At 40.6% G+C, this 13,622-nt stretch overlaps 1 protein-coding gene across 11 annotated transcripts in view; it reads left to right on the top strand.

Annotated features, from left to right (window-relative positions):
- The window catches only part of APP (amyloid beta precursor protein), a 234,602-nt gene that overhangs the window by 108,870 nt on the left and 112,110 nt on the right, over positions 1-13,622 (top strand). For all 11 annotated transcript variants that reach the window (XM_075170881.1, XM_075170872.1, XM_075170836.1 and 8 more), the window contains exons 4-5: positions 7,157-7,269; positions 8,766-8,959. In XM_075170881.1, coding sequence (XP_075026982.1) covers positions 7,157-7,269; positions 8,766-8,959 — 307 coding nt within the window. The remainder of the gene's footprint in view (positions 1-7,156; positions 7,270-8,765; positions 8,960-13,622) is intronic.

Raw genomic sequence — 13,622 nt, 5'->3', positions numbered from 1 at the left:
CGAGCCCCTAGAAGACTGAAGAGCTGCAGCTGTTCCCACCTCGTGCCCCAGAGACGGCTGCGCAGATCGTGTTGTCACTTAGGCTCCTGCCCTTCAAATTTGGGTCTGCATTGCTGTCCATCTGCCCATGCCATGGGTCTCTTACTGAAATACATACCATAGGTTACAGATAGATAAAATGGTGGAGTGGGGACAGTTTTCTTACAGAGCTGTTTTTGAGGTAGTTTTATGGGCAGGAGTTGAGCCTGTTACTCATCAGAAAAATACAGACGGTCCAAGCTGCTGGGACACAGACGTCGTGTTTTATCAGCACCACCTTGCCTTTCTCTTGGCTGGTGAATGGGTTTTAGGAAGAGGTGTCTAACTTTGGCATTTGAGATGGGGTTGAGGAAGGTGGTTTCGAGCTTTTAAGGCTGGCAGGGTGTGCGGTGCAGCACCGGACTCTCCGCCTCCCAGCCGGAGTCCCTGTGTGCAAGCTCCTTCACAGCCTGCCCTTTGCTAGCGACTGCCTGAGGGGGTTCAGCATTGTTCGATGCTGCTCTCAATGCTTACAAGTTACTGGGGGAGGAGATGCAGTATGGTGGTATTTGATACCCAACTGGGTACTGGTATTAATATTGGTAGTCCTTCATAGGTAACAGTGTAGGTAGAAATTATTTTTTACATGGCCTTTTACATACTTCCTAAACATTGCTTCTTTTCAACTTTCATTTAAAATTAAATTTGAAATCGGAAAAAGTCTACAAAGCACTTGTTTGCTATAGGTTGTTAAAATCCTTTAAACTAGACTGAAGATATTTAACACTCCAGCCAAACGTGACTCATGCCTGAGTTCAGAGGAGAGCTACTCTGTGGGCTGGGCCAGGAATGCTCCCCAGGGGCTGGGCACAGCAGCAAACCCTCATTCAAACCAGGTTTGACAGGCACAGCCTCACCCTCTTCATCTATAGATACTGAGTCTAAAATCCTGAAGTACTCTGTTACTGGTTCAGTGTGTTGCTAAATAATTGTGCTTACTAACTCATTTTGCTGAAAAATGAAACATATTTTTAAAGTATCTAGCTGCATTGCATCTTCTCTGCTTTTCTGGGCTTATGAAGGAAAGAAAAAGCATTTTCAAAAAGGTGGTGTTTCTCTGCACATCAATTGATGCCAGTGTGTTTGGCTTGCATTCTGATGCAGATTGCAGCTAACCTTTAATTAGCAACCTATAAATAAGAGAAAGCATCATGCATGAAGACTTATATAAACATCACCCTTAATAAAAGCACCTAAAGTTACATGTAGTAAATAAATGTAATGTATGTTTAATGGAATATGTACGTTGTGGTTTAACCTTAGCCAGCAAGTAAACACCACAAAACACCAAGCCGCTCGCTTACACGCCCAATTCAGGTAGGATGGGGGAGAGAATTGGGAGAGTAAAAGTGAGAAAACTCGTGGGTTGAGATAAAGACAGTTTAATAACTGAAATAAAATAAAGTAAAATAGTAGTAATAATAATAATTATAATAACAGAATATACAAAGCAAGTGATGCACGATGCAATTGCTCACCACCTACTGACCAATGCCCAGCCAGTCCTTGAGCAGCAGTCACTCCTCCCCAGCCCCCTCCCCCAGTTTATATACCGAGCATGACGTCATATGGTATGGAATAGCCCACTGGCCAGCTGGGCCAGCTGTCCTGGCTGTGCCCCCTCCCAGCTTCTTGTGCACCTGGCAGAAGTCCTTGACTAGCATAAACACTACTTAACAACAGCTGAAACATCAGTGTGTTATCAACATTCCTCTCATCCTAAATCCAAAACACAGCACTATACCAGCTACTAGGAGGAAAATTAACTCCAAACCAGCTGAAACCAGGACAAAGTAATAAATAAATGTGTCTGGGTAGGCACAAGAGCTTGCAGAGGTGTTGCGGGGAGCTGAGCCGTTGTGCCCGGGGAGCAGGGCAGAGCAAAGCCCTGTGGCAGCGGGACGGGAAAGGTGCAGGGTCACTCTGCTCCTTGCTGTGCTGTGCCAGGGGTGTGGTGGCTCGGGATAATCTATGCAAAGTCACAGAGAAGAGAGACGTCTCTCCGAATGTTCTCAAACACGTATGGCACAAACACGTGAGCTTGCTTGTAAATTCATTTTAGCAAGGCCTTGTTCTCATCAGTGACATGGAAAATGAAGCCTTGAGTCCTAGAGCCTCAGTATGTGTGCTGCCTCCTCATGCAAAATTTAGCACAGGCTTTGTTTGAAAGTACTCCTCTGAACGTAATTTGAACATGCTTATTTTCTGGTTGGGATCCTAACCATCTGCAACCATCTGCTAGCAGGTGTTTGGTTTTGTCACGGATTTTGTTTTATTACCTTTATCATCTTATCTTTGCTCTCTTTTTGTGCAATGTTGGATGGATCCTCACATCCCATCTGTTTTGTGCAGTGGATAGAAAATCTGCTGATCAGGACTGTGTCTCACGTACAGTATAGTATTTTTATTTTGAATTACTTTGCCCTGATATCATATCTGCCATTTAAACAGATAGGGCAGTCATCTTCTTACAAGTGTGCCCGCTTGCTGAGCTTTTTTCTTCCTAGAGAAGATTTAAATGAGTGTGTGATCAGATGCCTTCACTATAATCGTAATTCTTTTATTAGAGGTTGACTCTTAATGCTCTTCTTAGTCTTTGCTGGGTTGAAAAATGAAGTTTCTCAACCAGAACTTCTGGTCTTACAGCACAAAATCTGTTGTTATTCCAAGAGTATTTTTCAGAGAATAGAATGTGCTTGAGTGAAGTAAGATTATTTAATAGTAAAATGTGGTGTCACAATCTCGGGCAAAACTGTCTTTGAAAAATATGAACCCCATTGTGATACACCAGGATGGGGCAATATGAGGAATTCCGCTACAAATGTAATGGAGAACTGGGCATCGGGAAAGGGATTACTGACATAAGGAAAAAAATGAGATTTGTAAAATGAAATTAAACTGTGACTTACTATGTTGACACAATCCTTGTCCCAGTGATGTGCAGACAGTGAGCACGGCAACTTAAATGTTGCTGTTAAAAGACATAGATTTTAATTATGAACAAGCAACTTGTTTTCAAAAGGGCAAGCGGCAGATTGTCGGCCTTCAGCTAAATGCATTGTAGGCACAGGATGGGTTTTTCTAACATGGTAACATGATCTCTGCCCAGAATTCCCCTTCAGGGCTGTTTTCTCCAGACTGATCATAAACCCACAAGCCAGAGGGATCTGGTTTTGTCCAGCCCTTCCCTGCAAGAGCGGGTAAGCAGCTACTGGAAAACAAGTAGCTATTATACTTGTGTGTTGGATCACTTGAGGGTGTTCAGTGATTTATGAGCTCACCAAAAGACAAATTGTGCCATCGTGGTTCATTATTAGAGTACCTCAGCAGAGCACAGATGTACAGCTGTAATCAAAAGACAAGAGACGCAGAAGGCGGCAAGAAAAATACAGGAAAGAAAGTGATAAATGTAAGCCTGAGAGAGGTAGTGCCAGTGGTGGTAATAATACCAACCCCTCGTTGGTTCAGATTCGATACAAATTTCGCAAACCCGTCTGTCGATGCTGTGGCAGTGGTGTAGTGGTTTAGCCATTGCTTGCCCCCGGCGGGGAAGGCGGTACAGGAGGTGGGTAAGGTGCTGGTAGGGATGGTGCAGGGCCAGGAAAGCTTTTAAGGCAGCGGTGCTGCCTGGGGAAATGCTCATCCGACTGGAGCCTTGCAGGCAGGGTGTCAAGGACAGCCCGGTGTGGTGCAAGTTGGTATGCTTCTGTATTGGAAGGAAAGATAATTTTGGAGTTGAATTTTGTGTTGTGATCCCAGCACTTGGCAATGGAAATTACAACCAGTGCTGGGCTGGGGTGCTCCATGAGTCAAAAAAAGTGCTGATCCACAGCCACCTTAGTCATGGCTTGTACTGACAAACAGAAGTAGTATTACAATTTTTCCTTATTTTTAGAGCCCATACACATTGGCCCTCTCTCTGAGGAGTCACAGGATTCTCCCTTCACACGTGCTTGTTTTTCCTATGTAGTCTGTGGGTTACTTGTTCAAAAAAGCAAAGAATCTCCAAAGTCTTACGATTCAGCAGCATTGAAGGTTAAACATGTACTGGAGTGAGTGATACAGGTAGAAGCTTGTCCGCAAATCAAGTGTGTTTGAAGTGCTTCTTTCTCATGGATTTGTGTTTCTATTAGGCTAGCCCAGGCAAAATAAATGTTACAGTTGTCATCTGAACTAACAATTTAGTTCATCAAACTGCCACTTGAACATTAATTTATTAAAAAAAAAAACAAAACCAAAAACAACAAAACAAACACAACCCAAAACCAAACACAACAAAAATAGAAAAAAAGTTCAAAGCTTTACATCTAAACTTCAGTAATAACTATAATAAATGAGTGAAAAAAGTTTCCATGGCGTGAGCTCTGTGTGTGTAAGTAAGGGCAGATTTAAATCTTATTTGTAACAAAAAAATTGAATTGAAGGCAATAGGAATAACATGCGAAATTGCAAAAACGATTGCTACTGCTCAGATTTTCACAACTCTAAATAATTTATTATAATTCAATATAACGAAGGAGTGTTACATTAAACAACCATCCTTCTCCCCATCTCCTTCTTTCCTTCTGAAAACCAGGGGGGCTTATTCCAATGAATTGTTTATTTCTGTGAAATTCAGCAGTTGATTACAAAATGGTATCTCACTTGAAATGAGAATTTTGTTTACCATAAGGATGCTGTTACCCTATTTTGAAGGAATCTAATTTTATAAAGCCGATGCACATTATGTGTGTAAAAGTAAAATCTAATACCATACTTTCAATTATATCGAAATGTCTAACATTTCTTTAGTATTTTGCTATATCTTGGTTGATATAATCAGACACTCAAAATTTTTGTTTGTTTAGTTTTGGTTTTTGTTTTTTTTTTTATTTTAATTACATACTTTTAATGACACTATGGACCAGGCTGTGTTGTCCAGAACTTTTGACATATAGCTCTCCATTTGATATTTCATGGCTGTAATGTCAGTATTTTTTACTTTTGCTGAAGTGATGTAAGCTTATTTTTTTGAGTAATAAGGTATAATAGCATTAATTGCCTTCTAACTTCGCACATACAGTATTCTGACAACATTACGGGGTGTTAGGGTGAATGGAATAGCTTCATGCAGGGGTTGTCAGAAGTCAGATGACACAAGGTTGTGTGCATGATTGTGTGCATAGCTTCTGAAATCTGATCTAGTTCGCTTGAGTAAAATGCACTCCGGGATTTTTTTTTTTTTCGGTTTTATACACGTTTGCCATAAAGACTGCACTGAATGTTTTGCATGCTTGAACAGGCAGCAAAGTATAACTGCAGTTCTGTATGAAGACATGTGTATGTCCTGGGAGAGCAAAGTTGACATACTCTGTGAGTCTTCAGCAAAACACCCGTGTGCTTGCTTAGTGCTCAGGTACTTGGCTAAATTGAAGCATTAGCAATTACTGATGTACTGAGTGACTTTGGGTATGCGGCAGGGTGGTCCCCTACAAAGGCAAGTACAGCTAAAAACAAGGTGCAAATTTATTCAAATTTCGCTGCAAGATTTGGGTGTGATACCACTGGGAGCAGAGACTTTATTAACAGAAGCTGCAGATTTTGTATTTTGGATTACCAAAAAGTGTTTTAACTCATTACTTTTGCAAGTTTATTTTGGACACCTCTAGAAGGCATTTCTGTTAATAATTTGCAAGCATTAGAATATGTCACTGAAGGAGAAAGGTAACAAAATCTTTTTTTTTTTGTAGTAAACTAGCAGATTGGCTTTTAAAGGCTTCAGATCAAAAGCACTGAAATATAGCAAAGAATTTCATGTGAAATACACATCTTGGTGATGAGCAAAGGTATATACATCTATTTGCTGAACTCTGCTTTCTCCCAATTCTTTGGGTATTGATTATTTTTAAAACTGACTTTTCAAATGTAAGCCTCACGGGCCACTTCATCAGTTCCCTGAGATGACCCTCTACTGAACAGTAAACTTGTAGTCATCTCATTTTGATTAATTAACCTGTTACTACATCCTTGCAGCCATTGGGCCACCTTCGTTCCTTCATTTAGCCCTCACAGACTGTAGTTTTTTGGAGGTTACAGGCAAATGCGCTTCAGGGAGCTGAGGATTTATGCTGGCTGAGTCATGTGCTTTCACAATCCCATGTCTGTTCAGTATATTGACTTCTCGAAAGTACTCTGTAATTTTTCCTTTAAAAAATATCTTGAGGAGGGTTGGGGTTATTTAATTGCAATGCCAGAATTGTGCAGAATTACAGTGATTTCAGTCTAATAAATCACGTTACTTATCAGATGAGTTTCTTCTTATTCATTAGTACTGAAGCTGTGAGCACTGTTTATTTCATTAGCGTGTAAATTTTTGTCTTACTGCTGAAGACAGCACAATCTTTGTGGTCAGTTATGTCCTTGGTAAAGAGCCTTTTTTCCCCACTTCAGTCTGAGCAAATACTCAGGTGATCCATGAATCATTTTGTTCCCTGGCTGGTGAGCTCCACTTGCTCATCAACCTTCTGGGCTAACCTGAATTAGTCTGGCTGATGAAATGAGATTGCAATAAAGAGGCTGCATCAACAAAAATAACTAAGTGGACTGTGTTGCTGTTAGTGCTGTAATTCAGTAGATATACTCTTGAATTGTTTGAAACAATGTGTTGGTGTCAGATTTGTTTTGTGTGGAAAAACTAAGTATTTCAAAACACTTCAAATCCGCTCCCTACCACTACTCAGATGCAAAATGTAATTGTCCCTCCCCGTCCCTGCGCTCCCCTTCCAGGAGCATGATGCATCACACATGTCTTCGATGGGTCCTGCAAATTTCACACTGGGTATATGGAAGTTAGCATATTGTGCTGAAGTCTTCATAATCTAATACATCTCTGAGATCAAAGACAGGAGCTACTCTCAAATGGAAAGCTTGAAGAAGGTGATGATGGAAGCACCATTTAGAAACTGTTCCATTCTCTGCGAACAGACCCTGCCACTCATTCACGAAAGCTGCCCTATGCCTAGCTAAAGGTTTAAAAGGATGAGGTACTGCAAGCAAAATTAACATTTTGGTTTTTTTTTTTTTTTTTTTTCCCTTTCAGTGGGTGAGTTTGTGAGTGATGCCCTTCTGGTACCAGACAAGTGCAAGTTCCTTCACCAGGAAAGGATGGATGTGTGTGAAACTCACCTGCACTGGCATACTGTTGCTAAAGAGGTATATTCATCTGTCTTAAAATTTCCCGCCTTCCTTCTTTAGAGCTGTATCACTCTTCTGAGGAGGAGTTTAAATATAGCAGTGACATGGAAAAGAAAAAGCAGTACTTATGAATGTTTGAGTGAGCGGCTTTTTGTTCTGCTTTATAAGATAGGAAATAGGAGTCACTCCACTGAGCACATCAGAGTCCACTATTGAATACTTCACGTTGATGTTTGAACATTGACCCTGTTTCTTAGCACTGGTTTTTTCCCCACATCCACTCACACACCCACCATGTTTTCTGCCTCCTCCAGCTTCCTGTGTTAGTGCTGCTCTGGTACTAAAGATTGATCACTGGTGCCTATGCTTTGCCTTTATCATTGTCCTCAATAGGGGTATTGGTATGCCAGGTGCTTCACAGAGATCAAACAGGCCTCAAAGAACGCAGTATGTGAAATTCAGCATAAAAGGGTAGGAGAGCTGATAAGACATAGGACTAGCCAAAGACATTTTGCAGTCAAGAACAGAGTTTTTACAATTTACCAGTGCTTTACTGAAAACAGAAATAAACCTAGTGTTATAATTGCTAATGCATTTTGGACATTTTTGTCCTTATGTAGAAAGGTTGTAGGAATAAAAACTGAGATGAACTTCCAGAAGATTTTTGGCTGCTATTTTGTTTGGAACCTCTTAGTTTATATGTTACCCCACCTTCTGGAGATCAAAACTGAAATGTGCTTAGCAGCTTTTCAAATTTTCAGTTCTTGCTTGAATCATAGTGTTGCCCTTCAAATGAAGCATTTAAAGCACCAACCTTCATGCAGGCAAATTCTTGTCTGTTTTAAGTACTGGCAAACTCAGAATGGCATAGCCTAGGAGAATATCATCACTGTGCACCATTTAATTATTTTCCTGTTTTCACCTGTTCTACATCACTATATCTTTCTGTCCTACATCACTATATCTTTAAGGTATAATTATGCATGATTGACTGTTTTCCAAACAAGGCTAGAAGGTACTATACTGGCAGAGGTATCAGACCAGATACAGGGTGTTTACAGTATATCAGATATTTTAAATGTTAATCTATCTTGCAATGAACTCTTTAATAGCATTAATAAATCAGGATTAATATATCAAATTATCATTCTGCCTTTGAGTTTTCTGTTTATGAGGCAGAGCCTGTGAGGATTTTAGGCAAGAGCATATGGAGTCGTCAAGTATATGGGAGAAGAGAAGTCTTTCTATACTGGTAAAGACTAAAGGGCAGGGGAAGGGAGACCTTGTTGCTTATAATGGTCATGCAGACACAGGCAGGGAGCTACCTACAGTGCAGGTAGTGAATGCACACGTGACCACTCTAAATCTTGTTTCAAAATTCAGAGATCGTGCAGTTCACCAGCTTCAACCTCCTAAGGCAGTAGGCAGCCCCTTACGTTTTCTTGAGGTCTGTGACATTTTTTCCGGCTTCCTCCATGACAATATTGTTACTGTTTTCTTTCTCTTTTGTGTAGTCCTGTAGTGAGAAGAGTATGAATCTGCATGATTATGGCATGCTGCTGCCCTGTGGAATTGACAAGTTTCGTGGTGTGGAGTTTGTTTGCTGCCCATTAGCAGAGGAAAGTGACAATCTTGATTCAGCTGATGCCGAAGATGATGATTCAGATGTCTGGTGGGGAGGTGCAGATGCAGACTATGCAGATGGAAGGTAAGAGTGACTTTCTACCCTTCAACTTGTTATTATAATCTTACTAAAGATGCCAAAAATCTGTCTAAAAGACCTCAGTGTGGAAGAGTCACTGCTCCTTGTAAGTGAACTTGCAACTACAATGGTTGAAAACACCAGTGTTCTACTCGTTTATTTTTAACTTTCTACAGAAAAGCTTATTGTTAATTTAGTTATTGTGCTTTTGATGCCTTCATCTTTTCTTCAATGAGTAGTACTGCCGTATTCATAACAAAAATGCTTAAATACATACTTTTTGACAATTAAATGATAAATACTGTACTTTTAAGATGCTTCACATGCAGTCTGGGGTACTGATACTCAGATATGTAAGAGCAGATACTCTGATCCTGATACACAGATACTCTGCGCAGATACTTAGCCAACATAACCATTGGAGGTTTTGAAATGTCTTCATTCATAATAGGCATTAGCTGTGTGCCATTATTACTGTAAGAATATTTTTCTGGTGACAGTTACTTTCTAAATATGATCTAAAAGAAAATCTGTTTTAATATCTAGCCTTTGACAACGCTACTGTTAAGTTGGAGTATGGAGGTTGCCTTTGCAAGACAGCAGTGCGTGGGAAAATACCATGCTTGTCTTTAGCCTTTAACATGCCCTGTGCGTGTAGGCTGATGTTAAGCCAAATATGGGTTATGACTGTGTTGTAACTGAGTGGTCCGGTGCTGTCAAAGCCTTTTTATGTCACTCGCTTGAGTATGTTAGACAGCAGTTGTGAGAACAGAGTACAATGTTATGTCCTTGCAACTGAATTCAAAGAACTCTCTAAAATGGCTTTCTTCATAAAACTGAGATCTACATTCAAATTCTGTTTGTGCACCCTAGACTTCCATCACTTCATACTGTGCTAATGCAGTGTTTCTACTTCTTAGGTGAAGATTCTCCATCTTTCACAAATAATATACAAAATCAAAAACTTGGGGCAGATTACAAGTGGTTTCAAGGAGAACCCTGAAAATAAATGAGAACTGAATGACGTGAATAATATGGGAAGTTAATAGTTCTGAATTGTGTTAAGTTTGGGTTTTTTAATAATCCAGATGGAAACAAGTTCAGGAACAGTGTAGAGATGAAAGACAGAGATTGAATTGCTGCAATTTGATGCAAAGAGGTGGCATTAAGACAATGAAAAATTAGAAACCATGTCATGGTGGGCATCTACATCTTTCCTGACAAAGCATTAGTAAATGTTGCAGGGAAGAGTTCTTTGTGAATAATGGAATAAGTTTAATTAAAATAAATATTTCCCCATTGTAATTTCCAGTTTTCTCTCATAAATGGGACTGAATGGTCAAGGCTGTTTGATGCAAGAAACCTGCGTCAAGCAACATTGCATCTTCCACCTTGACACCTTCAGGCTTTTTTCTGAGTTGTACTTCCAACAGCTGTCAAAGTGTCACAATTTATAACCCTTTCAGTGGGATTTGTAAACCGGCCTTTGGATTGTTGCTGTGTCACTTCTGTATATTTTGTTTAGATTTTGATTGGAATATGTTCTCTTAGAATAAGACATAAGTACAGACCTTGTTCTAATAGAAACAATTTGCTTTTTTTCATCATGTATATATATACACACACAAAAGATACATAGACCTATCTTATATACCTGTCTTATCCATATATCTTACATTTATTATATATCCCTATATATAAAATACATAGATATAAAACGTTTCTTTCATTTATCTGATCAAAGATTCCTAAAATATCTTGAATAAAAGAGCTCACAGGGGTGTATATAGAGTAGTTTTGTTTGTATGACAGATATCCCTTTTATTTCTGTCTTTCATATTTGTCACTGAACATTTAATTTACTATTCTAGTCCGTTTTGTTCATCATAAAGCAATCTAATATCTGAAGAGATGAGTTCAAGAATAACTTCATGAATTTTGTATCCTTTAGGAATAGGAGCTGTAATTGCATTTGAATCCAATTCTGAAGTTCAGTGGCTGGTTTTTTGTTTTTTTTTTGTTTTGTTTTGTTTTTTGTTTTTTTTTTTTTTCCCCTTCCCTCCCATAGAAGTGCATACAAAAGGAAATTGAAAGGATCCTTTTATGGGGCACTTGTACTTCAACTGCAGATGAAGACCCAAGCAATTTGTAGTTCTTTTACACTGACTCACTCATATTTCTTGCTGCCTCTTCAGCTTACCAACTGCATTTAAACTGTGTGTACTGGAACCAGAAATACTCTTGAAATTTAGTTCTATAAAAAAAAAAAAATTATTCATTTCTCATGCAGCAGTAGGTGGTAGTTCAAATTTGGTGTGTGTGTGTATATTCATAGATACATGGGCATATGTTTGTGTGTATATAAATATATATATATGCCTTAGTCCTAAGCTGATTGTGAGGGAGGAAGAAGGAGAAATAAGTGTAAAGTAGGGGGACACTTTCCTAATGCTAAACTCCCAATATTCTCTGCTATTAAAGCACCTCTGTTTGAAGTGCTTACTTAAGTCTACATTTTTTCACCTTACATGGGTGATCTCACACTTCACCTTGAAGCCTTCCAAAGAGTTTAAAATCCCTTTGTGTGTAAGTACATCCTTGGCATGACACTGCATGAAGGGAAGAGACGGGGCTGGTAGCTCGTGCACCGGCTAACGCTGACCCTGCTGCTTATCAGCTCTGAAGCAAAGCCCAGAGGAGGTTTGGGTTCTTCAAGGAGCCCCTCTCTGGGCAGGGAGGGGATATGCTCTTAGCAAATCAGTTGGGCAAAGTATCCCATCGAAGTATTTTCCTCAATCGGGAATCGTGATAGCTTTTACTTGGGTCCGATCCACTGAGTGCAAGTTGTTGGTGTCTTCCAGTTGACGGCTTTTAACGCACACAGGGTGCACACCAAATTATGAGACACATGCTGGGTGTTTCAAGGGCGGGCACTCCATCATTCTGGGGAATTCTTGTGTTTGCTTTACCGGTTGTTTTTGTGGTGGCTGCTACAAGTACTTTGTTCATACAAAGATATGAAAATTAGAAGGTAGGAACCAGTCCTTTAGTAGAAGGATTTCGTGCTGTTACTTTGCCGTGGCTTTGCGGCGGGAATTCCACAGCATTCCTCTTGCAGCGATTACTGGGTTGACTTTTTTTACCCATTTCTACCCAGAAGTCATGATTTCTGGCTAAAATTAGTTGCCAATACCATATGAGTACTTCAGTAATTGCTCTTTCTTCTATTTTTTTTTGTTTCATTAAGATCTGGGTTTGGTTCTGCTGTATAAATAGGGCCTTTTAGATGCTTTTGCCATGCATATATCAATATATTCAGTATTCAGAATCACCAAGTGGTCCAGCTAGAACATTACCCGCTCCTCACACCTGAGCAGAAACCAGTCTGCTGTAAATGAGCTCAGCTGCAGGATTTCATATTCCTTGTTTCTCACGTCTGTGGAGCCTTCTGCTTCATAGCTGTGGGTTTGTCTCGCCCTGCCTGTGCCTGGTACCTCTCCTGGGGGGGCAAAATCTCCAGGCTGCTTCATGCTCCCATCTCCGTAAAACGATACTGGAAAATGTCGGGCACAAACCCTGTCCGTGGGTGGTGGCACTGTGACTGCCCTGCCTCGGTGCGTGGGCCTTCGGAAGGGCTGTGGCTGCTTTAAGAAGCCCAAGACAAAGTGAAGGTGATGAGTTTGTGGTAGAACCTGAAAAACAAATGATTATATCCTCGTTTCTCAAAACTCCTGTCGTGACAAAGCAGAATCCACAAATGTAGGTGATGTATTTTGAAGTAACTTGATATCTCAAACTATTCAGATCTAGACTTTAAAATATTTGCATTATTTACAGGAAACCACATTGCAGCTGTTCATTTTGTAAATGCCCTTTTTCAGACTGTCTTATGTTTTTACCCCCGATAGTTGTCTCTGGAGCACTGCATTTTCTTTTTTGTTTTGTTGTGGGTGTTTTCTGTGCAAGGAAGCAAAGCTCAGCAGCACGTTGTATCCGCACCATTGGAGGGCACGTGGAGGCAGCTTGGGCTGTGGCACAGATGGGTGTTCTTTCTACCCGGCCTCTGATCACCGCCTGGGTCTGGGCGTAAAAAGATGTGGCTTGCCTCATGGTGTGGTTTGTTGGCAGTACTTGGGGAAAGGAGGGAGGGTGTATTTTGGTGATGGGCGTGATATATCCCCTTTTTGTTCATGAAGCCAAGAGCCAGGATGTGCCCATGCTTTTGAAATTGCGTTATGTCATGCTCGTCCTGAAATAACGTATAACTCTGACTAAGAGGTCACGAGCATTTTTCAGCAGTGGCGTTCCTTGCTATTATCCACACCTTTAATTAAAATTTACCTGGAAGACTGCCCGAGGGACAGCCATTTGCAGGTGCTGGCTTTCAGTATGGCTGCAGAGCTCTCCCTGTATAGCTACAACTCAGTCAAGTGACCTGCAAGCTCTGGCTGCCCTTGAGACTCGGCACAGCCTTGCGGCCCTCCTGCCTGTACCTGGGCACTTACTAGACGCTTTAGCGTCCTTGGTGTCCAAGGTTGAACATCTTTAGGAGTGATGGCCAAGCTGGAAACTTCAAGGTTTTCTCTGTCTACATCTGTCTCATACGTGCCTCTCCTCATCTTCCCGTCATGGTGCATGAGACCTCCCGGGCTTTCCTTCCCCCCAGAGA

This window comes from Calonectris borealis, chromosome 1 (assembly GCF_964195595.1).
Source record: "Calonectris borealis chromosome 1, bCalBor7.hap1.2, whole genome shotgun sequence".
Taxonomy (NCBI): Eukaryota; Metazoa; Chordata; class Aves; order Procellariiformes; family Procellariidae; genus Calonectris; species Calonectris borealis.
Note: the sequence above shows the minus strand (reverse complement) of the source record. Positions and strands in the feature narration are given on the sequence as shown.